Source organism: Ambystoma mexicanum, chromosome 4p (genome assembly GCF_040938575.1).
Source record: "Ambystoma mexicanum isolate Mex_15411 chromosome 4p, UKY_AmexF1_1, whole genome shotgun sequence".
In the NCBI taxonomy this organism is placed as follows: Eukaryota; Metazoa; Chordata; class Amphibia; order Caudata; family Ambystomatidae; genus Ambystoma; species Ambystoma mexicanum.
Window position 1 is genome coordinate 604,531,064 of NC_090927.1, and position 25,410 is coordinate 604,556,473.

A 25,410-nucleotide genomic window follows, 5' to 3' on the forward strand; every position below is an offset into this window, starting at 1 on the left:
AGACAAAGTATTTTGTGAAACTCAAACAATAAGTGTGATGGTTTATGCAAATATGTTGGTTACCAACTCATGATCTATGCTGGGCTTAATCTTATTATTTTTGATGCCAGAATCCATGTGCAAATCTATTGAACTGTTTGGGTGCAGGTTTTTCTGCATAATATGCAATAATATTCACAGAATTCTGAACCCCGAATGAAGCATAGCCTGGCATGTTTCATCAAGACAGTTTCAGCAAACATTCTGCTATGAGCAATATGTATCAATGATCTACCTATCATAGGGAGTAGTAAAGAATGTACAAATATGAATTCTAGATACCCTGAAATAGTAAATATATAAAGAAGAATAGTGGAACTAGGATTACATTTTTTGATTTAAACACAATCCATGTTTTCTAAAATTAAATTAAGTATGCATATAAAACAAGTAGTAACTGTGAAGCAAAACGAAGCCTCACATCATTCCGAACATCCAGAGGTACGGAAACTGCTCTTCTGAACACCCATAAAGAACTGCTCACATCCCTAGATTCCAACTCTCCTGCTGTCCTCATCCTCCTTGATCTCTCTTCTGCATTTGACACTGTGAATCCTTCCTTCCCCATAAAAGGCCCCATGATACCCTTGGCATCTGGAGGCGGGCACTGGACTGGTTTCTCCTTTCTAACTGACTGTTCCTCCAAAATCATTCTGGGCCCTTTCTCCTACCCTACTTCCCCCTCCACCTGAGGTGTCCCCCAGGGCTCCATTCTTTCGCCCTGGCTCTTTAACATATACCTTTCTCTGCTGGCACACCTCATTTCCTCCTTCTCCCCTAACTTCCAGTGCTACGCTGACGACACACAACTCTTCTTCAAACGTCCTACTTATGCCCTTGCAACTACCTTCATCTCTGACTCCCACTCTGTCATCCAGGCCTGGTGCACAGCTAATGACCTCTGCCTCAATGGCAGAAAAAACAGAGATTCTCTGTATTGGGTTCCATGCACCATACTTCTTCCCTTCACTCTGGCCTTTCTCCATGGGCTCACCCCTGCCCCTTCCACTGAAGCCAGGAATCTCTGAGTCATTTTCGACTACTGCCTTTCCTTCATACATCATATTCAGGACATCGTCAAGAAGTGCCACTTTCGGCTTCAGCTCTTCCTTCTCAAAGAAACTCTACCCTTCCTCACTTTCCCCCAGACACTCAATATTAACCGTGCTCTGGTTCTCTCCAGCTAGACCATTGCAATAGCCTCTTCCTTAATCTTCCTTCATCCACCCTGGGATCCCTTCAGGTAACCCAGAATAGGGCAGCTAGACTTGTCCTTGGCCTAAAGCCCAGGGACCGAATCTCTGCTGCCCTACAAAGCCCTCAATGGCTCTGGGTCTTATCACGGATTAAATTCAAATCCCTCTGTATCATCCACAAGGCTATTTGGGGCCGGGGACCACGCTGTCTTCAAAGCTTCCTGACCAAATACTCCCCTTCTAGACTCCTACGTTCCTCTGGCACCAACTCCCTGTATGTGAAGTGGTTTGCTAAATAGAGAGCTGGTGGTCGATCACATTCCTCGGCGAGCTCCCTTCTGTGGAATAGCCTCCCTTTCTCTCTGCGGCTTGAGCAGGACCTCCTTAATTTCGGAAAAAGCCTCAAGGCCTTTCTCTTTACCTTCTCCTTCTCCTCCTCTTTTCCCTACTAATCAAACAGTAGTGTGACTGATGTGCATGGCCCTTATGTATCCTCGGGGCCCTGAACCCCCCCATCTCTCATCCCAGCCTCTATTTACTGCACTTACCTAGGCTCACCCTCCCCACGGAGGTTGCACTTACGTTCTTCTCTTCTTAGCGCTTCTCCATGAGCACCACAGAACCTATTCCTTACCCCTCTCCCCTCTGCACTTGCACGTTCGCAACACTCACAAGGCATAGTGATCTGTCTCCCCTGTTGTACTCATTATTTGTTTGTACTATTAATTCAATTATTTATCTTTGTTTTAATTCATAATCTACCTTCCCCTGTCCCACTCTGTTGCCCTGTGGGTGCTTTGAAACAGTTTTGCTAATTGTATAAGCGCCTAACAAATGACTAATAAATAAATCAATAACATAAATAACCCTAAAGACATAATCAGCACTCAGAACTGAAATGGGCATATTAGATATCCTGATTTCACAATAGGTCACAGAACATTTGTGAATCCCATGAAACCCAACTATCTGAAAAGAGCCTGAAGAAAGAAGACACGATGAGTCTGAATCTCTGGCAGAGGACTCAACATACAAGGTAAAAGCCCAGAGGGCCAGCCAGAAACTGCTGCAGGACTCTTCTCAGAAGAACGCTTATGTTTTGTTGTATTAAACTGGGGATTGGCTTTTGGCACTGTTAGGGAGAATTCTCGTTTCGGTGCTAATTTCCTTCAACCTTAGACCCCCTTCTCTTTTGCTGGACTTTAGAACTTTTTAATTTTAACCCTGGAGAGAATGAGTCCTTTTTTCTCACTCTTTCATGTGTTTTTATCTGATTTGGATTATCTGTTTCCTTTGTTTTTGGAGTCTGACAAACTCCATAGGCATCTACTTTTTATATGGTGACACACAGCACATTCAGTGCAGTGCCACAGAGAAATCCTTTAGATTTCTCCTAAGGTTTAAATACCTTTTCTTGGGTGAACTACATCTCCCAAGAAGAGTAAAGTGAAATTGACTTTACTTACATTTTCTCTTAGAAGGTCCAACACACCACATCTTATGTGGAGTGCAGGGGGGTTACTTAGTGGCCCCTTTTCCTACTTGCTCATTTAACATTTTTTATGTTAACCTCACTACTTTAAATGGCTAGTGGCAGTGGTTTAATTTTCCTACCATTGTGCTTTTCTACCGCAGGCTGAATACTCAGCTGCAGTACAGCACCTATGGGTGACCATTGTGTCAAAATGGCCCCGGTTGTCTTTTTTTGCCATTTTCTGTTTGTGAGATCTTTCTTGGATTTTACTCTGTGCGCCAAACCAGGTTTCACCCCTTTGTTCATTTTGCCTTTGGAGGGCTTCAGTACTGAAACCCGCCTATGGCTCCAGTGTGTCTGCAAGGGCAGGAAGTGAGGGACATGCCTGAAACTCCCCGGTCCTTTGTCTGCATGGTTACCTGAGTGCACCCAGCTAGGCTGTGCATGAATGGGAGAAACCTGCTTAAAAGGCGAGGCTTCTTGGACTGAAGACAGAGTCGATTATTAGGAAGGACATCCCGACAAAGAAACCATGAACGAAGTTTGCTCCATCGTCCTGGACTGTTAAAATGCCCGGTGAAGCCCTGCTGCTGTGCTTAAACTCCTTTTTCTGATCGACAAGAGAAGCTCTGAAAATGACTACTTCTTCCCTTGGGTGTGTGGCACCAACTACCCCCGAGACAAACTTTGCTGGAAGACCTTCCCCAACTGGATGTACTTCTTTGCTGCTGCAGGAATCGAGTGCCAGGGGTTGAGAAATCCGTAGTCAAGTACAACGTCTGTAAGCCGGCCAACAGCTCCAGGAGTCTCCTGAGGACACTCCCAATGCAAGATGACCCAAGCTTGATTCATCTCACCAGAGTGCAGGACTCAAGGAGTGAAGGAAGCCCAACCAGTGTCTAAGATCAGCGGTGGTGCTGTTTACAGAGCGTTGAAACCGCGAAGTGCCACCGATCTGAAAAAAAGAGCCTGTAGCTACCGCCTCCCATCGAATTGCTGCCGCAGGAGGCCCCAGACTTCCTCCCTCTTGTCCCCACGACTGAGGCCCAGGAACCCGGGTTCTGCATCGCTGCAACCAGACAGAAGCCAGCTGGACCCTCTTCTTCTAACCAAAGGTACTGTGTTAACATTGGGGTACTTACCTCATTATCTGTAGCTTGCTCTTCTCAGTTGAGACTTGCAGCAGCTGCGTTTTCTAGAGTTGGTCTCAGCTCCAACCTTCACAAGTGTAACAGCTTGTGACCCTACAGTGATTTTTCTTCAACAAACTCTCTAACTTTGTGCAAGACATTTGCTATCTAAGAAGTGCCTCAGCTCCATAGACTTTGCTCCAATGGACTTTGGCTGTCCTGGCTCCCTGCAGGTTATTCCATTCCATTGACTTTGATTCTTACTGTCCCTCATAGGAGATGCATTGGGTTTAAAAGAATATTGCTGGGAAAGGTTTTTATATAGACTTCATTGGAAGATATAAAGTATAAAGTGCTCACATGCTCTGAGAACCTGTTTAACCCTTTTCCTTCCTCTAACCTTTCCTTTCTGGCAACCTCAGAATTTACAAAGTGTGCAAGTGATATATAAATGCCATTACTGTCCTAGTTAGTGAAGTCACCTCAGAGTGTAGGAGTATGAAGCATCTCTAAATAGCATCTACTTGCTTTGGGCTGATTCTGAGAAAGTATTTTGAAGTGTATTTTTATTGTTGCACATAGCCCTTTTTAAAGAATGCTTATTTAAAAATAACAGTTAAATTAATAAATAATTATTTGAACTAAAATCCTTGAGTGTAAGAGTTATTTGGACACTTGTATTGGTGGATTTCATTGCTACAGCTCTACAGCTCACATTTACCCCTCTTGAGATAAGTCTAGCTGCTAAGTCACAACTTGTGTAGTACAGACCTATACCAATAGGTGTGTTAGCTAATACCAAGAGGACAAGGGTTGTGTAGTCTCCCACAGGGTTACTACATCAATTCTTGGTCTAACAGGCACATTTACATTATTAGCACATGAGCCTGGCAGCTAAGAGATTAGTGCTGAAACCTTTCATTTGCCATCCTTTTGAGACTTTGATTGAAAAGGCAGGTATCTCAGAAAGTGACAAGGACTTATTAGAATAGGTTAAGAAGCACAAAAACAGATGGAAACTTCACTTTACTTTAATCCATCCTGTGCTGTAGTTCAACACCAATACCCAATATGCATTTATCCAACCCCTGTACTGATAATAAAAAACCTTTTGCTACCACTTGACTCGAGTCTCGTGTGTATCATTGTTCAGCCATTCCACACAAACCAGTGATCTGAAACTCCCCAGTTGGACCAATTGCTGTATATCCGAGAGGTTGGGGTGAACCATCCAAGCACAGAATTTGTAAGCTTCCTAGACCTTGTCGTTCTCATAAATTAAAGTTTCACAACTGCAGTATTGACAGTTGTAGAGATGAGTATATCTCCATCTCTCAACAGAGTCCTTGACAGGCAGCTGATATTATGATGACCTCCTGCCAGTGGGTCAGAGGTTGCCTCTAGTTCCTGGTACTGGTGGATGGGCCCAGGCCTAGGCCTTCCAATACTCTCAGGCACCCTTGTAATACTGTCTCCTTCAAGGCTCCTAACAGCCACAATTTTGTGTAGTGTTGTTTATTGTATCAAAGGTTGCGGATACTCTTGGTCCATGATGTGCAACATGTAATCAACAATCCATTTGGCTGCTGTCTCGGGCTGCATCCGGGTTCGGAATCTAGACGGATAGCTCTGCATCATCCTGTGTTGATCTACTTGTTTTTGCAGTTATACAGAGGCAGTGTTTTCAATGATCTTCCATAGGAAAGGAGGGCCTGTGATTAGACAGTAGTTTGTGTCCTTGTTCACGTTTGTTTTTTGGAGAAGCTGGTGTACTAAGATTGTTTTGAGCAACGCAGGAAATGGCTCTTGTGAGAGAGACGCAGTGATGATTCGGAGGGGTGGGGCGGAACTTGGCACTTGAAAGATCTGGTAATGAGGTAGAGAGGGCCTCTTTGCTCTTATGCAGTGGGCTTCAGGAACAAAGGAAGGCTGCAGTGTCCAGCAGTTGAGATGGCCCTGAATTGTGACTGTTCACATGTTTCCTTGAGAGGATTGGTGGGGATAACTCAGTTGAAGGTGAAGTTGATATGCAATTCGGAAGTAGTTTATGGCATGGCATCTTTCAACAGATTGTGAAATTGTGACACATGAGATGAGAGTGCAGCAATAATTAAGCACCTGAAAGAGAACCCGCTTTTGTTTGCAGCCTCAGTTATTATTGCTGTATAATATGATGTTTTTGTAGATTGTATGAGGGCGTGGCGGATGTTACGTATTTGAGTGTGGTGAGATCAGCATGTGACTTGTTTTTGTGGCTAAGCTTCTCAGCTGGAAGGATGGTGCGTTTGGTTTCTGTGAGCTCCTGGAATACCAGGATAAAAGTGGTTTTGTTCTGACACAGCATTGCTTTAGAGGTGCATGCAGGTTGCCTATGACTGTCATGCTGTAGTCGTAAACAGAGAGCAGGGAGTTGACGTTCCTGGATGGGAATGCATTTGCATGGAGAATGGCCCTTCATTGCCTCTTTTGGGGTGAGGTGTTCCATGTAAGGGCAGAGAACTAGACCACGTCAAGTATGTTGGCCTTGATGTGGTATGGGTCTGTGACAAGCTCTTTGATACCTCAGAGTTCATGTGGAACATATGCTAGAAATATTAACAGTTAGGTTGACCCAATGAAAATTATCATCATTTCCAAACTCTATATTATCCCTTTGAAAACAGGGAAAACATAATTCACACATCTGTAACCACATACCTCTGGGTTGAAATATATTAGGGACTGCTGTTCAACCAACAATGTGTGGGATTGGAGAATAGTCTATCTCGCTCTCATATACATGAATATGCAACAGTGCAGAGCATGTATTTTGTCCCTTGGAATAAGTTATTATTGTACTTTGGTTTCCCAGATGTTGTGTGATCAGCACCAGTGGCATAATATGTCTGGTTCCTATACCCGTATACTAGTCCCCAGCATGACAGCCATTTCCGGAAAGCTAGATTATCTGATAACATGACGGGAACAATACATTTTACAGAGGCCATGATAGTAGCAGTGGTGGTGTGCTTAGGGTGAGCTTCCTGTTAGCGAGGCGATTTTGGAAGGCTTATAACTTTTGGCAACCCTTACGCAGAATGCATGAAAGCTTCCAAAGAAAGTTATCTTATTCGTGAGTGCCTGTTGCATAGTTAAGATTCCTTCATGCCATCCATATAGGACCATCTAGTCAGGTGCATATAACTTTTTCTTGCCTTCACCAATAGGCATGCACTTTATCAGGCGCTTATTCTCGTGTTCTGAGCCATGTCTTTGTGGAAAAATGAAAAAGAAGGCAACCTTATAAATGCTGTATCTATGTTGTAATCTCTGAATGTGATTAGAAAACTGTAGAGCAAAGCTACGCACGGCAAGACGATTGTGGCGAGATGTCTGTTACTGCATTCATGAACATGTTGTTTTTGCGTCATCTAAAGAGAGACTATTTTTCCCAGGTACATGCAATTATGTATTCATATAGTGGTTGTTATAGTTAATAATAGACAGCTTTTCACTTACCTTCACTAAAGCGGAATTTATATTTTCGAAATTTCACACAAATCACAAGTGGTATTTGACATGGCAGATCACAAAAATCTCACTCTACATTGCAACGGGTTGTACTTGTATCCTACAGGGCCTTGACCATTCATGGTGTAACCATAATGACACCTAGAATCCAAGAGGACCAGGCTGTTGTTCTAATGCACATACTCACAGATTATACCTCCAAAGACATCTACTCTATGCAATAATACAATCAACTGTGCTAAGGAACAGCTGAACACTGGACTCAATTGCAGGCAGTTTCTAAGGTTTTATTCTCAGCCAGCACCACTGAGGCTTGTCCCAGCATGCAATGCACACCGTAGGCTTTTGGAAAGGTACGGGTCTCCTGGCAGCATCATTGCCCAAGTTCCTTTTTTGTGGGAATGAATAAATTATTTGGGTCATTATCACAACAGATTTACGAAAGAGAACAGGCATAAATCATACCTAATGTAGTTTGTATTTCATCTGTGTTGGGCAACAGGGCTCCCCTTGTGTCCAAAAGCACTTCAGCAGCTTTTCTTGTTTTCTCAACAGCAACCTGGTGAGTTGTTATCTGTCCCTGGAGAGCCTGCACAATTGGACAAATGCATCAGAAAGGGCTATTTGCTTATACTTGTCAAAAACTTACTTTACGCAAGGATCCGTGCTGCCATTAAACATCAACCACCAGTGCAGCTTTGAAACAGGAAAGCATGATGGAAAGTCTTGGTGAATTGATCTTAAATGCACAGGACAAAACAGCTATTCATGCTTAAGTCGTCATCTATTTGGAGCATAAGCAAAACAATACACATTATGACAGTGTTACATCTACTAGAAATGTATGTAACAGAGACTAAAGCATTAAGCCTACACCAAACAACGCAAGCCTTTGTCTGCAAAGTGGTTTAGTGCTAGCTTTGTAAATGAGACTCAGACCTTTGCGTTGGGTTTTATTGGCACTCTTTTCCCTATGACATCAGAGTGGGGTGGTGCACCGGAAGCGATCGCGTTATCATTGCAACTCACGTGGCGTCCACAGGCCACCATGCAGGTTCCTGCCCCTTCAAGATACGGAGCGCAGAATGGGTCTCAGGAGCAGACGGATGCGACCTAGAATAAATGAGCCACCCAGGGGCCAGGATCACAGTCGCTGTGAATTGAGCCTGCCTACACCCTGGAGGGATGAGGTCCTATAAGCCAGCCATTAGCATTCATGTTCATTTCGAATACAGCTAAATATTCATAAAACACCACCATTTTCATCCTTGACAATTCTAATAAGCTAAATTAAAAATGTAAAACTTTCACTGAAAAGAGCATAAAAGTAAAAGTAACCACATATAATTAGGTCAAAGCAGTGCATGGGCCACAATAAAGCAATCAAAAGTCTACTGAATGCTTAATTATAAGGCTGAAATATTATCACACAGAAAGTACAGAAGCATCTGGATACAACCATCAAATCCTTGTGGGTGCGGAAACGACCCCAGTAACAAGTAGGCCCAGATTCTACTGCTGCTCACATGAAGGCTGGCTACTCTACGATTTAACATTCTGAATATCCTCAAAACCGGAATCAGCCGTTGCCGCCTACCGTTAAGATGGGGCCTCATCATGGGTTGGGCGGTATCCCGGCTGTAATACCGCTCAACTGTAATCGTGTTAGCGCCAACCGGTCTGGAGCTATTATCACGGGTTGGCCATTAACGGTAAATCCCCTTTCCCCATTGGGTCATATACATTCAGATGATCTTTGCATTTATATGATCATCTCTGAAAAGGCTGCACAATAGATTTCTGGCAATCCATGTTCCCCATCACAGCCGCACCTCGCAGAATACAGCAGCACAGATGTGCAAATGTTGTGGTAGGAAAAAGCAAATAGGCTCAATACAATTGGGGCAGCAAGCTGATAAACTCAAATAAATCAAGTGCTTATGACCTTATTATGGTCTGCTAATATAACACTATCTCCTAAGTGTGCGTTCTTTGATTTAAATTATGGGGACGCTGCGGTTGGGGGCAGCAGATATCCAAAACTGCCTTTGATTTGTCCTTCAGACTAATTCAAATTAGATCCAAGTTGTCAAAATGCAATGTACAAAATCCAGTACTTTATCCAAAGTGCTTACTTAGCTTCAGTTTTTACCTTTGTCTCTTCTAGTTGCCGCTGGAGATTTTTGGGATCCACAGCAATTGGCTCAGACAGCCGCTTGTTGGCCACGGTTTCAGAGGCTTGAAGGCCGGACAGAACTCCAGAAGATACGTCTTTGTAGTGTTCATATTTGTCCACCAGGTCTTTAAGATTATTTCCAAGGATGTTGCACTGAATGAAGAAGCATACAAACAAAATTAAATATATGTGACACACACTCTTTATTCAATCTGTACCATTTCAGCCTGACATGTATGTTTGCTCCACAATTACAGATCATGAATTGTAAGCATAAACCTTTATTTAGAGATTAGAAACTAATGGACAGATTCTTTACCTTCGGCGTGAAGTACTTATAAGTATGACCTCATTAACAATAGGACAGGCTCTAATTTGTAGCTGATACCAGTGAGATGCGCGCAGTCCTTGCTCACACAGCTGGAAGCTAGCTGGTAATATGAGTAAAGTGTGAAAACCACGAGGGAACGGGAGGTGGGAGGCAGAATCCACAGGTCAAAGAGCACCACGGGGCTCCGTATGGAGTTATTGGGGAGCACCCACTAATTTACAAAACAAAGTAAAACATGGAGGCAGCATTAAGTGTCAATGCCTACACGTGGAGGACATGGGGGTATTTAGAATGCAAAATACAGCCAAGATGTGAAATGGCAGGAAACGGCAGCGGCATGACACAGATCCACTTACAAGATAGCTTTGCTCCTGGTGTTGCCCTCCTGTGTCCTGCTTCTCAGGCGTTATGTCTCCAAGCTCTCTACAATCATCTATCAAAATAACTATGATAGCTACTGGTCGTAGAGGGGCCTAGATGTGTCACTGTCATCCCTAGTAATTGGAAGCTTTGTACCTAGAAAATGTTGCCGCGCCCAGAGTTCGTGTCCTCCTTGGCACTGCAAAGAAAGCCAAGCACAACACTAGCTGGTCGATAAGGTGCAGGAAGGAGACAGAGCCCTGACAAAGCAGCCTGTTTAAATGTTGGATAATCTTTCATTACGTTTAGTAAAAAATTACATCAATGTCATCTTAAAGGACCCATTAAGTAATATGTTGTAGATGACTTTAGTTGTTTTTTTCGAATAGACACATATTTATTCATGACTTACTATTTCCCTTAAATGGCTATGGGGGGAATGCCAAAAGAAACAAATGTAGGTGAATGCAATGAGAAAGACCACAGTGACTACACAACATAATGTAAAGCATTCAAGAAGGTTATTCATTGATCTTTGCTTCTACCTTAATGCATTGGTATCCAGTGATATTATCCAATAAATATCAACGAAAACCTTTTTAAACGAAACCAAAACAGTGAAAAAACACCAATTTTTTAAAAAGAATATGTATGGTAGAATATGTATGGTAGTGGGGTAAGGGATTACAACGGGTGGGGAGGGGGAGGGGTTAGATTATATAAATAGGGGAACGATGGGCTGGGGGGAACCCCCAAATAATTTCTTTATAAAATTCGGTATTTTTCCCTGTTATTTTGTTAAAAATATTTGTGTTAATACATTTTTCAATACAATCACATAGATCCAATGCATTTACTATGTTATAGAAATGTCTGTCCCTATGAAGCTACCTCTGTGCTCCTGACACAAGAGGTGTACCATGTAGTTATTGGGTATTTACATGAAGAACCATTAGTTCTTGGAAACCTAGTTAACTTTATTATGCAGGCATAGACGTTCGGGATGTGGGTTTGCAGGAGACCCGTTCTACAAATTGTTTCAAATGAACCCGATGATAGGATGATTGTGCAACTGGAAGACAGTTCATTTGGCATGTCAGAGAATGTGCTATTGCATTTCCTGTGAGATCTTTTAATGTCAACTGTGGGTGTAGGTGGAAAAGAGGTTCTAAGAGGGGTGTGCATCCTGCGTTGTGCAGCACTAATTGCTAATTTGAAGTGGACTGACATGTGGAAGCATTTCTTTCCCATAAAAACAAGGATCTGAATACAAATACCTTTATTAGCATAGAAGAGGGGTCTCTAAGTCCGGTCCTTGAGAGAACCAAGCACATCAAGTTTTGAGAGAATCCACTAACTATGTAAATAATTAACACCAAGATTCATTATATTCAAATCTACTTGTTGTACATGTCATGAACAAATTGCAAGGATTTGGCACTTGAGGGCCAACTCAGAGGCCCCAGGCCATGCAGACTATATTGTAAATTGTGCATAATATGAGATCACATATGCTATGCCTAGTCGTCATTTACCACATGACTTAAAATGTAACAAGGACTACGAAAAGAAGAAGATCTAGGACAGATGCTTGAGGTAAATGCATGAAGGAAGTTAATGTTGTTGGACAATAAGACTTCAGAAGTGAAACCATGTGAAAGCAATGCCGGGGATTCACAGGCATTAAAAGCTAGCTAAGATAAGATGGTTCATAGGCAGATCATAAACAACTAGATGGAAGATACCTTAGGGCGGCAGACAATTATATAAAGTACCCCCTACCGTACGTTATAAGGATATTGCAAGTTAGAGTAGTTCCATGACCACAGAGGAACAAGGTTGAAGGTGACTTATTTTATAAGGTCAGGGAACTCCAAGGTCCTTTTTAAGTATTGGAGATATTTTATTCCTTATAATACATGGCTACACACTGTCATCCTCTTTGACACCTGCTGACTTGCTTAATCTAATGTAAGAGATATTCTATTTCCCAACCCATATAACCAATATAAAATTTGTTTGGATTTAAAAAAGCTAATATGCAGCTTCTAATGTGTTGCAGAAAATGTATGTAAGCAGTTACATAAAATTCATCAATATTTAAATTTTGTATAATATGTGTATTGTGTCATGGTTAAAAAGTAAACCTTTCAATGTTAACATTTTACAAACTTTACAAATGTACAAGAATGTACAACCGTATTAAACTATTTCATGAAGATGGTTCCCTGTAGTCCAATATATAATTATAGTATAGGCTTGCTACTAGATAGATCTTCATCAAGAGCATACCCCTAAACACCACATTAACTAACACCATTAAAAAAATCAATCTCTGTGAAATCATCATAACAATCTATTATAGTAGCTCCTTAGATTACAAGCCTTTATAGTTTTATCAGATTCAGGTAGCTTAAGAATCTCAAGGTTGCAATTATAATTGAAATATAAGAACCCACCACAATCCTTTGCCAGAATAGATCATCATTATACACTCTGTATTCTCTTACGAGTTCTTTCAAAAAATCATTGTCGTAACTCCCCTCCCAGCCCCCTAAGAGTTGGACATTGGCAGAGTATGGGTTTTAGGGATTCTACAGATTCAAATACGTTGCAAAGCCTACACACGTCACTGGAGGACTTATCATTACATCTGATATTTAAAATTTCACATGCTAGGATTAGATTCAGTCTGAAGCGTAAAAAGGTGTTGCATCCAGTACATATTGGGAAATATTTATAGGTATACCAGTAAACAAACCCACTTCTTTTGTTCCAACAATAAGTCTTGGTATAATGTATAATTACTCAGTGTCTCAGGCATATAAATCCAATCCCAATTGTGGCGTGGTGGGATAAGGAGTCGGACAAAGGGGTGGCATGTTTCCACACGTTTTATTTTAAAACTAAAGAAAAGGACTTACCTCTCCCTGCCTAAAAAAATATAATTTGGATGCGTTGTCAGGATGTTTGTCCAAATGAAAAGTGTCCGTCCTCTGTCCAAAAACCTACTCTAACCGTTGTGATGAATCAGCAATGATTCCCCCAGAAAACCTGGCCTGGGACCCTTCTCATGTGGCCAGGGATAGGCAGACGCTTTCTCATCGCGACCCTGGGAGTGGTGTTCTGCGGGAGGATCACATGAAGGCGGAAACAGGTCAGGAAGTATTGGAACCCATCTTATTCAACTTTTCCCCAAAATCCTACTCGTCTAATGGCTTATTGTAAGACAGAAGAAATTATAAAACCTAACTTTGTAATTAGCAACTTCAAATTCCATAATTCCTTAAGTAGTGGGACGAGGAAGAGGGCTAAAAAGGTACAATGTTGCAGGAGTGGCCAGATTGTTAATGCAAATGACCCACACACGAGGGAGATAGGGAGGCTTAAAAGGCCCCCTCAGGTGCAGGCCATCAATGGCAGAGAAAAGAGCAGACGAAGAAAGAAGCTTTGTGGTTTGTGCAGGCAGCCCAGGCAGAAGCTGGAGGAAAGAGAAAATGCCGGGACCACTGTTTGGCAGATATCAGCTGCTGGTCCTGACAGGGTCTGTACCTCTCGATTCCTGTGTGGAGAGGTCACGCAGTGGGAAGCATTCAAGAGGGAGGCTTGCCCTCTGGTGATCTAATCTGCAGAGGCTGCACAGCGGGAAGCAAAGGTGAGGGAAGCTTTCCTCCCCAGGAGGCTGTCTCGGGTGGCTGGCATGCACCCAATGGCCTCATGGCTGTCTCTGGTGGTTGGCATGCATCAGGGGGCCTCAGGAGCAAAGGGATCTCCAGGGGAAGGTGGCACCGGCAGCCGCGAACTAGAGGAAGAAGTTTGCTGGGTAGTGAGGAGCCACAGAAACAGAAGTCCTACAAGCGGCGAGAGGAAGGGAAGGGCACATCTTACCCAGTGTGTTTACCGGCAAACAGCGACCCCGGAGAGCTCCTTCCCTGCTCGCATGTGCAAGGCAGGCATTCAGCGAGTGAGGAAAACTCGCATATGAATGGAAGTTGTTCAGAAAGCCCTTTTGAATTTTAAACTGTTGGAAAGCAGCAGAAGCAGCACTCGCATATAAGTAGAAGTGGTTACCAAGGTGATCTTGAATACTGAAGTAGTGATAATCATCAAAAACAAATTGTAACAAAGCCAAATGACTCAAATCATAAAAGTGTGAGTCCGTGGAAAACCCAGCAACCCAAGCGGGAGACATTGTTAAGAGTTAACACATGCAAGTATTGCCCTAGCCAAGAGAGACTAAAACCGAGGCAATTACAATCTAGCAAATATTGTCAACAACAGAAGGGGCTACTAGAAGATTCATAAACTGTGAATCTTGTTGCCCACACTTTGTGCAACATAGGGTAAAAGCTGGTATAAACTCACATTGCCAAAGCCAAGGTAGGGGCAGGAAAAGACCATATCCGTGTCAGTCTTTGGTTACTAGTGCAGTGGGGAAACAAGAGTGGCAAGCAATGCTCCTCTCCTTCTGGAAAAGGAGATCCAGAAGGAGAGGAGCATTATTTGCAAAACAGTATTCAAGAGCACCAATGCGAATTTGGTTTTCCCTGAAGAGTTTTTGAAAGTTTTGAAGCTGCAATTTATTGAATATTATGAAGATGTTGTGAACTTCTTGTCAGTTGACCTTAACCACAAAAGCACTTGTTGTGAAATGTTGTTCCGGCATAGGAGTATACCTGGATGGCAAAACCTTTAGAGGACTAGCGCTGACATGGGAGTAAACGAATTGGAAGTTGAAGTGCTACAATTTATGTTGCCTGTTGTGTTTAAGGAAGTGCTGTATAAAGTAGTTAAAGAAGTTTTATTTCTTTAGAAGTTATCAGTTGTGGCAAATCATCCAGACCAAGAGAATTATTGTTGATATTAATGAACTGAGAACTTTTTCAAGAAAGAGGAAGTGCCTTTTATTTACTGTGTTGGAACGTTCTGCTGATAAGTCGAAGTTGCACCAAACTGACAGGGTAATTCATAGATTTCAGCGCAGAGGCAGCGCACGCGAGCAGCGCAGAGAGCTAGCGTGCGCCAGCGTGCGCCAAACAGCATTCTGGTGCACCACGTATTCATGGAATATCCAGGCCATTTTGAGCACTGGCGCAGATAACATCCCGCAGCGCCAGTTACACCCCCAAGAATGCCCCTTGCGCAAGGATAAGGCATTGAAATCCCCAATGCAGCGCAAAGGGCCGCGCTAACCCTGCACCAGTTCACAGGGCTAGGACAGTGCATTTGGGGGGTGTGCAGGTAGATTCACACGCGATAGGCCTTGGGGAGCGGGGTACGTGTATTCTGAGGTGTGCGTGTGGAGAAACACACGCGATAGACCTTGGGGAGCGGGGTACGTGTATTCTGAGAGGTGCGCGTGGAGAATCACACGCGATAGGCCTTGTGCGAGCGGGGTACGTGTATTCTGAGGGGTGCGCATGGAGAATCACACCCGATAGGCCTTGGGGAGCGGGATACGTGTATTCTGAGGCGTGTGCGTGGAGAATCACATGCAATAGGCCTTGTGCGAGCGGGGTACGTGTATTCTGAGGGGTGTGCATGGAGAATCACACGCGATAGGCCTTGTGCGAGCGGGGTACGTGTATTTCAGGGGTGCGCATGGAGAATCACACGCGAAAGGCTTTGGGGAGCGGGGTACGTGTATTCTGAGGGGTGCGCGTGGAGAATCACACGCGGCAGGCCTTGTGCGAGCGGGGTACGTGTATTTCGGGGTGCGTGTGGAGAATCACACGCGAAAGGCTTTGAGGAGCGGGGTACGTGTATTCTGAGGGGTGCGCGTGGAGAATCACATGCGATAGGCCTTGTGTGAGTGGGGTACGTGTAGTTTGGGGGTGCGCTGGAAGTTTCACACGCGATTTGGCAGTGTGGGACCTCCCAGGTGTGCCCTCTTCCCCCTCCCCAGACCCTGCAGGCAGCCCACACCGCAGGGGACTACCCTGCACCCCTAGCCATGCCCCACAGGCAGCACATCCACCCAGCCCATGCCCCCCAGCCAGCCCACATGTCACCATGCACCAGTGAGCACCGACTCATGTCCCCCTGCACCCCCACTCACCCAGCATTGACTGGCACCTGCCAGCAAGCCCCGACTCATGTCCCCCTGCACCCCCACCTACCCAGCAGTGACGGGCACCTGCCAGCAGGCCCCGACTCATGACCCCCTGCACCCCCACCCACCCAGCATTGACGGGCACCTGCCAGCAGGCCCTGACTCATGTCCGCCTGCACCCCCACCTATCCAGCATTGACGGGCACCTGCCAGCAGGCCCAGACTCATGTCCCCCTGCACCCTCACCCACCCAGCAGTGACGGGCACCTGCCAGCAGGCCCCGACTCATGTCCCCCTGCACCCCTACCCACGCAGCAGTGACGGGCACCTGCCAGCAGGCCCCGACTCACGTCCCCCTGAACCCCCACCCACCCAGCATTGACGGGCACCTGCCAGCAGGCCCCGACTCATGTCCCCCGACACGTCATCATGATCCACAATCATGGGCCTTATGGCCCCCCAAATCCCACCGCACGCCACCCCTGTGCAAAGACCCAACCAAGTATCCCATCCACCCCACATTGAAATGCCCATTACATGATACAACCCAAATGGCAAGTATGTACATCAACACATGTCTGTCACACACACACAATGGGTGCTGGTGATTGTGAAAACCTACACCGTGACATGCATGAAACCAATGAGAGAATACCACACATCAAAGTAATAAACTAAAATGTATTGAACACAAAAAGAATGTAATCAAATGAAAACATACAATTTAAAAAAAAGAAAAAGATGAGATGCAGCATGTCCAAAACACAAAAAAAAAATATGAAGTCTGAATCCAAATAAATCCAAATGAAAATGTGTCCAAAGTCTCCGGCCACCAAAGCAAATCCAAAGGAAACAGAAATAGTAAAATCCATTGCTCCATGGTGAGTAAAATAATAATAGATAAATCCACTGTTCAACTATGTACAAAGAAGTAATCCAGGGTCCATGAGCCCAACGAATGAAACGAAACCTAGCAAAAAAACTAACTTATAAAGAACTATATACAAAAAGCTGGGGCATAGTCAAAGCACCCCAAATAAATGAAAAAGATAAAGGAAACCTAAAATTACGAACTATATGCAATGGCGGTGGGCAAGTCCTACGGCTCACTTTTGGATTTCCCGGGCCAGGGCATCATCGAACTCCTGGTCTATGTCCTGGAGTCGGGCCTGTTCCATGGCCCCCAGGTTTCGCAGGGACGATGCCATGTCCACCTCCAACTCCCTGCGAATCGCCTCGAGGCACTCAGCCCGCCTCAGCGCCCTGCGCATGGAGTTCTCCGCTCTGACCATAGTGAGCCGTGCCTCTTCCGCCGCCGCCGCTCCGCATCTATGTGCTGGCCCAACCGCTGCCACACGGAAGACACTCCCATTCCGGGGTCCTCCTGCCCTCTGGCCGATAAACCCCACTGATGTTCATGGCCCCGAGCCATCATCGCTCCCACCTTGAGCCTGCAGCTGCTGTGCCTGTGCCCTGCCTCTTGCTGCCTGCACATCCTCCTCCGGCTGGGGTGCAGTTTTTGGGGTGGCCACCCCTGCTGGACTGTTCTGACCCAGCCTGGCCGCTGGGTCAGAGGCAGCTCCACAGGGTACCCAGGTGATACATGGGCTGGAAGATGACACGGAGGACGACTGGCGCATAGGGGGTTCAGGTGAGGAGGGGGTCAGAAGAAGGTCCAGCACACGGAGGAATCCAGCACTGGTGACCCATCCTAGTAGGTCAACCCGGTCAAAGAGGCATCCGAGATGACGTGCAGTGTTTTCACGAAAACAATGTAGGTCAGCTCGCATGTCCCGTTGACGCAACGCCATCCCAGCCAGGACAGGCTCAACCCGGTCCCGGATTGCCACATCCGCAGGGAGAGGAAGGCCAGTTGTTGTGCGCTCATCCCCTCCCTGAAAACGGGTCTGGACGTAGGCATCCCTGCTGGTGCAGGATGATGCAGTCACAGGATCGGGGACAGGATTACACACAGGCACCTCCGTGGCAGCCTGTGCTGCCTCCTGTCCCTGCCCCTGGACTGCACCACTAGCACCAGTGGAACCCCCCCTCCAGACCCCGTGTGTGTCCCTTCCACGGCCTCCTCCTTCACCAAACCCCCCACCAACCTGGATGACTCTGTGCCATCTTCCTCCGTCGGACGCTGTGGGGTCTCAGCTGCCCCTTCTGCTGCCGAGGAGTCCACCTCCGACCTCCGCCTCTTGGACCTACCCTTTGCAGCTGCGGCCTGGGACGCGGCACCAGACTCCTCACTCCCCGACGAGATGATAACATGGGAGGGGAGCTGGGCCTTGTGTCTCCGGCTGGAAGTGCGATCCCTGCCACTTTGCTCCACAGCACCCTCTCCGCCCTCTTCATCAGTTGACCCTGCAGGCAGGGAGAGATAGAACACAGGCATCAGGGCACTGTACAATGGTGTGATACACACATGACAGTTGTACATGAGTGGCAGTGTCAAACTTCACACATGGCATCACACTCCCCAACACACATGTCATTTCAACTCACACAACTGAGCAAATCAACAGGAATGTTGCACCAGGCAGCACCATCCATAAACAAACAACAGCATGAGCAGCCGAAGGTGAGCCTCACGTCACATGCAACACACGAAGTGCAGAACACATGCACACATGCCACCACATTTACATGCATCTGTACATCTCCACCACCTGTCACAGTGATAACATCGCCATTCATGTCACATCTGGCAATCAGCCTCCTACATGTCAGTGTCACATGCATCCATGTTGTATCACAGTTGCACACTTGTCAAATAAACACACATGCACATGTACATAGTGCAGATACATGCAGCTGGAACCAGCATCCATGTGTGACACCACAACCATGCCAAAGTACATACACAGAAATTTTAACATGTGTGCACCCACACATGCATTTGCCCAGCATGCATTTGAACACATACACCATTGATGTGTCTCACACATGACAGGACTCACATGCGGCAGCCTCATGTCACTGTACATACACAACCATACATGGGCCTACAAAGACATATGTTGAACCTGCACAATCCTGGCACACCTCGACATGCACAGCGTCCAATCAGTACGCATGTACACTTACCGTTCGACTCCAGACGGGTCTGCCTCTCCAGGACCTGGATGTGGAGTGCTGGGTGTATACGTTCCAGGACCCTCATCTGGTTGTTTGTTAGGCAGACCCGGCACCCCTCAGCATCCGCTGCCTTCAAGAGGCGCCGGGCCTTGTTGAGGGTTCTGGACCTGAAGTCCTCCCAGCGCTTCCTGACGTGTTGAATGTCGCAGGCTGCCACACCCTTCACGTTGATGGCAGCCACAATGTCCATCCAGATCCTCTTCCGTCCTTCATTGTCGGCGCGCAAACTTCCAAAGAGGGCATCATACTGCCCCAGGACTTGCTCCACCAGGATACCAACTTCATTGGCACTGAAGCTGGTAGCCCTCTGCCTCTCTGGCTGGGGGTTGCCAGTGGTGCCAGATGGTGTTGTGTCCGACATGGCAACCCCAGAGGCAGGTGTGGGTGAGCAACCGGGTCCTGTGGCTGGGTTGTGGAGCAATGATATCCCAGTCGGGAGTCTTCTGTTCCAACAGGGGTGGTCACAGCAACTGGACCCCTGTTGATGGCTGATGTGCAGGCACCAAACAGCAGGGCACGTGGGCAGCAGGCAGGCAGGCAGCAGCAGATGGCAAGTGGGAGCGTGCTCGGGCTCTGGGGAGCAGGAAATGGCCTTTTGGGCAGGAGCATGGTCTTCCTTGTGTTGTCGCATGGCCAGCTTGATACGGAGTGATTTGGCACATGAAAAAACTGCACGTCAGCGTGTAATTCGAGGAAAGGCCCTTAGCGCGTAAGCGCCTCTGTGACGTTAAGCGCACAGGTGTTTCCCACAACACCGGTGCATGTTCATTGTACACGTGAAAAAACTGCACGTCTGGGTGTCACTGCATGTAATTGGAGGAAAGGCCCTTAGCACGTACGCACGTAAGTGACATCGCACGTGTGGGCTGGCTTAAAAAGGTACGCGTAGGACGCCATTTTCTTGTATGTGCTTTTTTTGGAGAGCGAGCGGGGTGATTCTTGTACACACGCAATTACTTCACAACGGTTCCAGTTCGTACTCCCTGTTTACTCTGACAGCATTCAATTCTTCTTTTGGCGGGGGTGTTGCCAACGTGCACACGCATGTCTTTTTCACTTTCTTTTTCCAGGCAGACGGTGAGTCGTGCACATATTTTTCAACTGTGGTTGCCCCCGTGTTGTGTACCCATTCAGAGGTCATTGTAGGCTGCGTGTATCACGCGTACGCTTACTTTTATGTTTCTGTGTACCACAGTGTAGTTCGGGTTCATTTTTCCACGCACATTGTCTACCAGGGTTCGCGTGCACGTTAAATTTTGTTTTCATGGGTGCCTGAGCGTTCCGTTAACCCCTCATCTTCCCCCAGGGGTCACAGACAGCCTTGCTAGAGCACTAGGGTACGAATTCCATCTAGTACCCTACCCCTTTTACCCCAATTGCCCAGGACAATTGTTTACTGCAAATCCCATACGCACAACAACATCAGTGCCATGGTTGGGAGGCGACCAAGCAGTAAGGGAGGCAAAGGTGGCCGAGCTCAAAGAGGTGGGCGCGGTAGGGGACGTGGCCAGGATGTGCAGGGTGGCCCAAGAGGCCAGTGTGTGGAGGACCAATCGGGGCCACCTATGCCCCCACCCCCCCAATGGTTGGGGGAAATGTAGCTGACGCCATCCCAGCTCAGCCCTTGTTAAACCGGCCCATATTGTCAACTGAACCAGCACAGGATGACTCCCAGACTGACTTCCGTGTCACCAAGTCTAAGCCACGTGTGCCGGTGAAAGTTGCTGTCACCAGGCCACGTGGATCTGGGGCAGCAATGTCATCTGCTGCCCCAAGTAGACAGGGTGAGGAGGCTGCAGGGGCAGCTGCAGCTCAATCCACCCCTGCTCAGAGTCTCCCAGCCGGGACAGTGTCGGTCCAAGTCCATCACACCGAGGTTGGTCCTGCCAACATCACCCTTGACTGGCGATGGGTCTCCACCAGAGGACGACCAATTCACTGAACCTGAGTCTGTCGCTGGAGTCTTCATCACAGAGCACCAGATCTTGAAGCATTGTCCGGTGAGTGCCCATGCATTTGTGTGCAATCCATGTGTATGTTGCTTGGCTGATGTGTTCTGATTGAGTGCCAGGTGAGGCTGTGTAGTCATGACTGGTATGTGTCACCCATGTGGTCCCTCCAAACCATTCCCCGGCCTTGGGTTTGGGTATGACAGTATCCCTTCTGACCACAGTTGCCAATTTGCACCCGATTACTGCAGTTGACCTTCAACTGTCATCTTGCAAAAACATTGTTCAAAATGTTTTCATGTTCATTCAGCCTGATTGTTTTCATCCTTGCCATTTTTACCACCCATTTTATTCCTGTACTGCCACTAACTTAACATACTTCAGTCATAGATTACACCCCACAATGGCCCATATTTATTACCTTGTTATGTGAATGATTTCAACATTCAGGCTGATTGAGTAATGGTCTGCACACAATTAATTTGGACCCTGTTTGAATGTTGAACATGACTGTTGTCTTCTGTCATGTTGAAGTGACCAACCATTGATGTATCCATCTGCCTGCCATCACTGCATCAGTGAACACTGGATTTGTTGCCGCGTGTGGCACTTGCGTGTTTTGTCACACTATTTTGCATGTTTTATCTCATGATGTCCATCTCACATGGATGGGTGACAGTACTTATTTCCTTCCATATGGCTGTACTTGTCAAATGTACCATGGCTATGCTACGTGCCATCTGTGTGCTGGCATGTGTCATGTATGTGTATTGGACATCAACAGCTAACTAGAGCCAAGAGGTCCTCTTTTTAGGGGCTGTGTGGGTGAGGACAAATATATGCAAAAAACACAAAATCCCACTGACCAGCTTCCTTCCTTTCTGTTATTGGTGAGTTTTCAAATGCCTTTTGAGGTAGTCATGTCACACCCTTTCATCATAAATGAGAGTGAATAACCATGGATTATCACAAAATATAATCATATTTTAATATTTATCAAAATTGGACAAATCAACAATACATCTATTTAAAAAGACGATACCATACTAATAATTCAATTTTACATGAACAAACACATTTATAGATATAACACATATGTGACTCATATGGCACAAAAAAACTTCTAAATGAGCTTTTTTTGTGTCTTCACCGTGAGCTACTTAATGACTCTACTGGGATCCTACCTAAGGAAACCCCCTAAAAATGAGAGGGCAAAAACAATGTGCCTACACTTTAAACAATGTATTTCTAGAACCAATACTAGTTTTTGAAAAATGCACACTAATTAATTCAGATTGCATTCCGTATTGGTGCTGTCCTCAGGGCACTTGTTCTGATTTGCATAGGTTCACATTCATCACAAAGTTTTCTCATCCTTCCAACATTTCTACAAAAACAAACATAAAACAAATCTTAATACCATGGTTGCTATGATTTTTAACATGTCAAAAGAAAACTCTTGGGGCATCTCTCACATCTTCAACTTTGAATAATTATAAACAGAAGGAATCATTTCATTTTTTGTCATTAATACTTATCAGGTACCATTTCCCTTAGTTTACTCAATTTCAACAGATCTTTTCAATACTTGCCGGATGCATTTAAATTTCTTTCATATATCCCTTCCAACGGCTATAAGTATTCCAATTCCACCCCTGCTTTGGCAGATACTTTCATGGCACCTTACCCTTTTCAGTCCCACCATCGCCTGATGTTTAGCTTTCTTTTCGTGTATCAATTCAGACTGGTTTGATGTATTCTGTCACCTCGTTTGCAGATACTGGGGAGATAGGACCGCTAGTTATCTTATGCTCAACGTGCAGTTGTTGCCCCCCACTGAGAAACCACGATTGGTTGACCAAACAGTGTTCACCTAATGTGGTCGCTCTTCCAGGGACTGTTTTTGTGTGGCGCGGCGTGCAGTACGCGTTTCCACGTCTTGTCTTCAAAACATCATAGTGGCGTATGTTATTTAGGAACCTAATCCTCTCATGGCCTGAAATTACATCCGTAAGATTGTATAAAGGCATTGTACTCTAGATATTCAACAGCCAAGGCATACTGTCTGACTATCTCTTACCTTATAGTGGCTGGCAACTCGGACCGCAATGTTGCTTCCGATAACAGCGTGTCACCTGACTGAAAGGATCACGTGATGCGCTGACTCTCTGTCATGCGGTTCTAAATAGCGTTACCGCCGTGACGTGGAACCAAGCCACACTTATGCTGCGGGTTCCTGTCAGCGCATCACGTGATTCTTTCAGTCAGGTGACACGCTGTTATCGGAAGCAACATTGCGGTCCGAGTTGCCAGCCACTAAAAGGTAAGAGATAGTCAGACTGTATGCTTTGGCTGTTGAATATCTAGAGTACAATGCCCTTATACAATCTTACGGATGTAATTTCAGGCCTTGAGGGGATTAGGTTCCTAAATAACAGACGCCACTATGACGTTTTGAAGACCAGACGTGGAAACGCGTACTGCACGCCGCGCCACACAAAAACAGTCCCCAGAAGAGCGACCACATTAGGTGAGCACTGTTTGGTCAACCAATCGTGGTTTCTCAGTGGGGGGCAACAACTGCACGTTGAGCATAAGATAATTAGCGGTCCTGTCTCCCCAGTATCTGCAAACGAGGTGACAGAATACATCAAACCAGTCTGAATTGATACACAAAAAGAAAGCTAAACATTAGGCGATGGTGGGACTGAAAAGGGTAAGGTGCCATGAAAGTATCTGCCAAAGCAGGGGTGGAATTGGAATACTTATAGCCGTTGGAAGGGCTATATGAAAGAAATTTAAATGCATCCGGCAAGTAATGAAAAGATCTGTTGAAATTGAGTAAACTAAGGGAAAGGGTCCCTGATAAGTATTAATGACAAAAAATGAAATGATTCCTTCTGTTTATAATTATTCAAAGGTGAAGATGTGAGAGATCCCCTAAGAGTTTTCTTGTGGCATGTTAAAAATCATAGCAACCATGGTATTAAGATTTGTTTTATGTTTGTTTTTGTAGAAATGTTGGAAGGATGAGAAAACTTTGTGATGAATGTGAACCTATGAAAATCAGAACAAGTGCCCTGAGGACAGCACCAATAAGGAATGCAATCTGAATTAATTAGTGTGCATTTTTCAAAAACTAGTATTGGTTCTAGAAACACATTGTTTAAAGTGTAGGCACATTGTTTTGCCCTCTCATTTTTAGGGGGTTTCCTTAGGTAGGATCCCAGTAGAGGCATTAAGTATCTCACGGTGAAGATAGGCCCTGTGCGAGCGGGGTGCGTGTATTCTGAGGGGTGCGCGTGGAGAATCACACGCGATAGGCCTTGGGGAGCGGGGTACGTGTATTCTGAGGGGTGCGCATGGAGAATCACACGCGTTAGGCCTTGGGGAGCGGGGTACGTGTATTCTGAGGGGTGCGCATGGAGAATCACACGCGATAGGCCTTGGGGAGCGGGGTAAGTGTATTCTGAGGGGTGCGCATGGAGAATCACACGCGTTAGGCCTTGGGGAGCGGGGTACGTGTATTCTGAGGGGTGCGCATGGAGAATCACACGCGATAGGCCTTGTGGAGCGGGATACGTGTATTCTGAGGGGTGCGCGTGGAGAATCACACGCAATAAAAGCTAATTTAGAAGTCTTTTTTGTGCCATATGAGTCACATATGTGTTATATGTATAAATGTGTTTGTTTAAGTAAAATTGAATTATTAGTATGTTATCGTCATTTTAAATAGATGTATTGTTGATTTGCCCAATTTTGATAAATATTAAAATATGATTATATTTTGTGATAATCCATGGTTATTCACTCTCATTTATGATGAAAGGGTGTGACACGACTACCTCAACAGGCATTTGAAAACTCACCAATAACAGAAAGGAAGGAAGCTGGTCTGTGGGATTTTGTGTTTTTTGTGTATTGGACATGCCACTCACAGGCTAATGTGTGATGCCAGTGCTATCCAGCATGCAGCACATGTGTTGCTTTTCCATCTTGGAGTCCTCAGTGTCTGCTTTTTGCCTCCCCTTCCAACTCATTGACAGTGCATG

General features: G+C 45.6%; 1 protein-coding gene across 19 annotated transcripts in view; it reads right to left on the minus strand.

Annotated features, from left to right (window-relative positions):
* DST (dystonin) overlaps positions 1 to 25,410 on the minus strand; it is a 2,190,048-nt gene that overhangs the window by 611,233 nt on the left and 1,553,405 nt on the right. For all 19 annotated transcript variants that reach the window (XM_069606170.1, XM_069606155.1, XM_069606164.1 and 16 more), the window contains 2 exons: positions 9,502 to 9,678; positions 7,815 to 7,938 (listed from right to left, as the gene is read on the minus strand). In XM_069606170.1, coding sequence (XP_069462271.1) covers positions 7,815 to 7,938; positions 9,502 to 9,678 — 301 coding nt within the window. The remainder of the gene's footprint in view (positions 1 to 7,814; positions 7,939 to 9,501; positions 9,679 to 25,410) is intronic.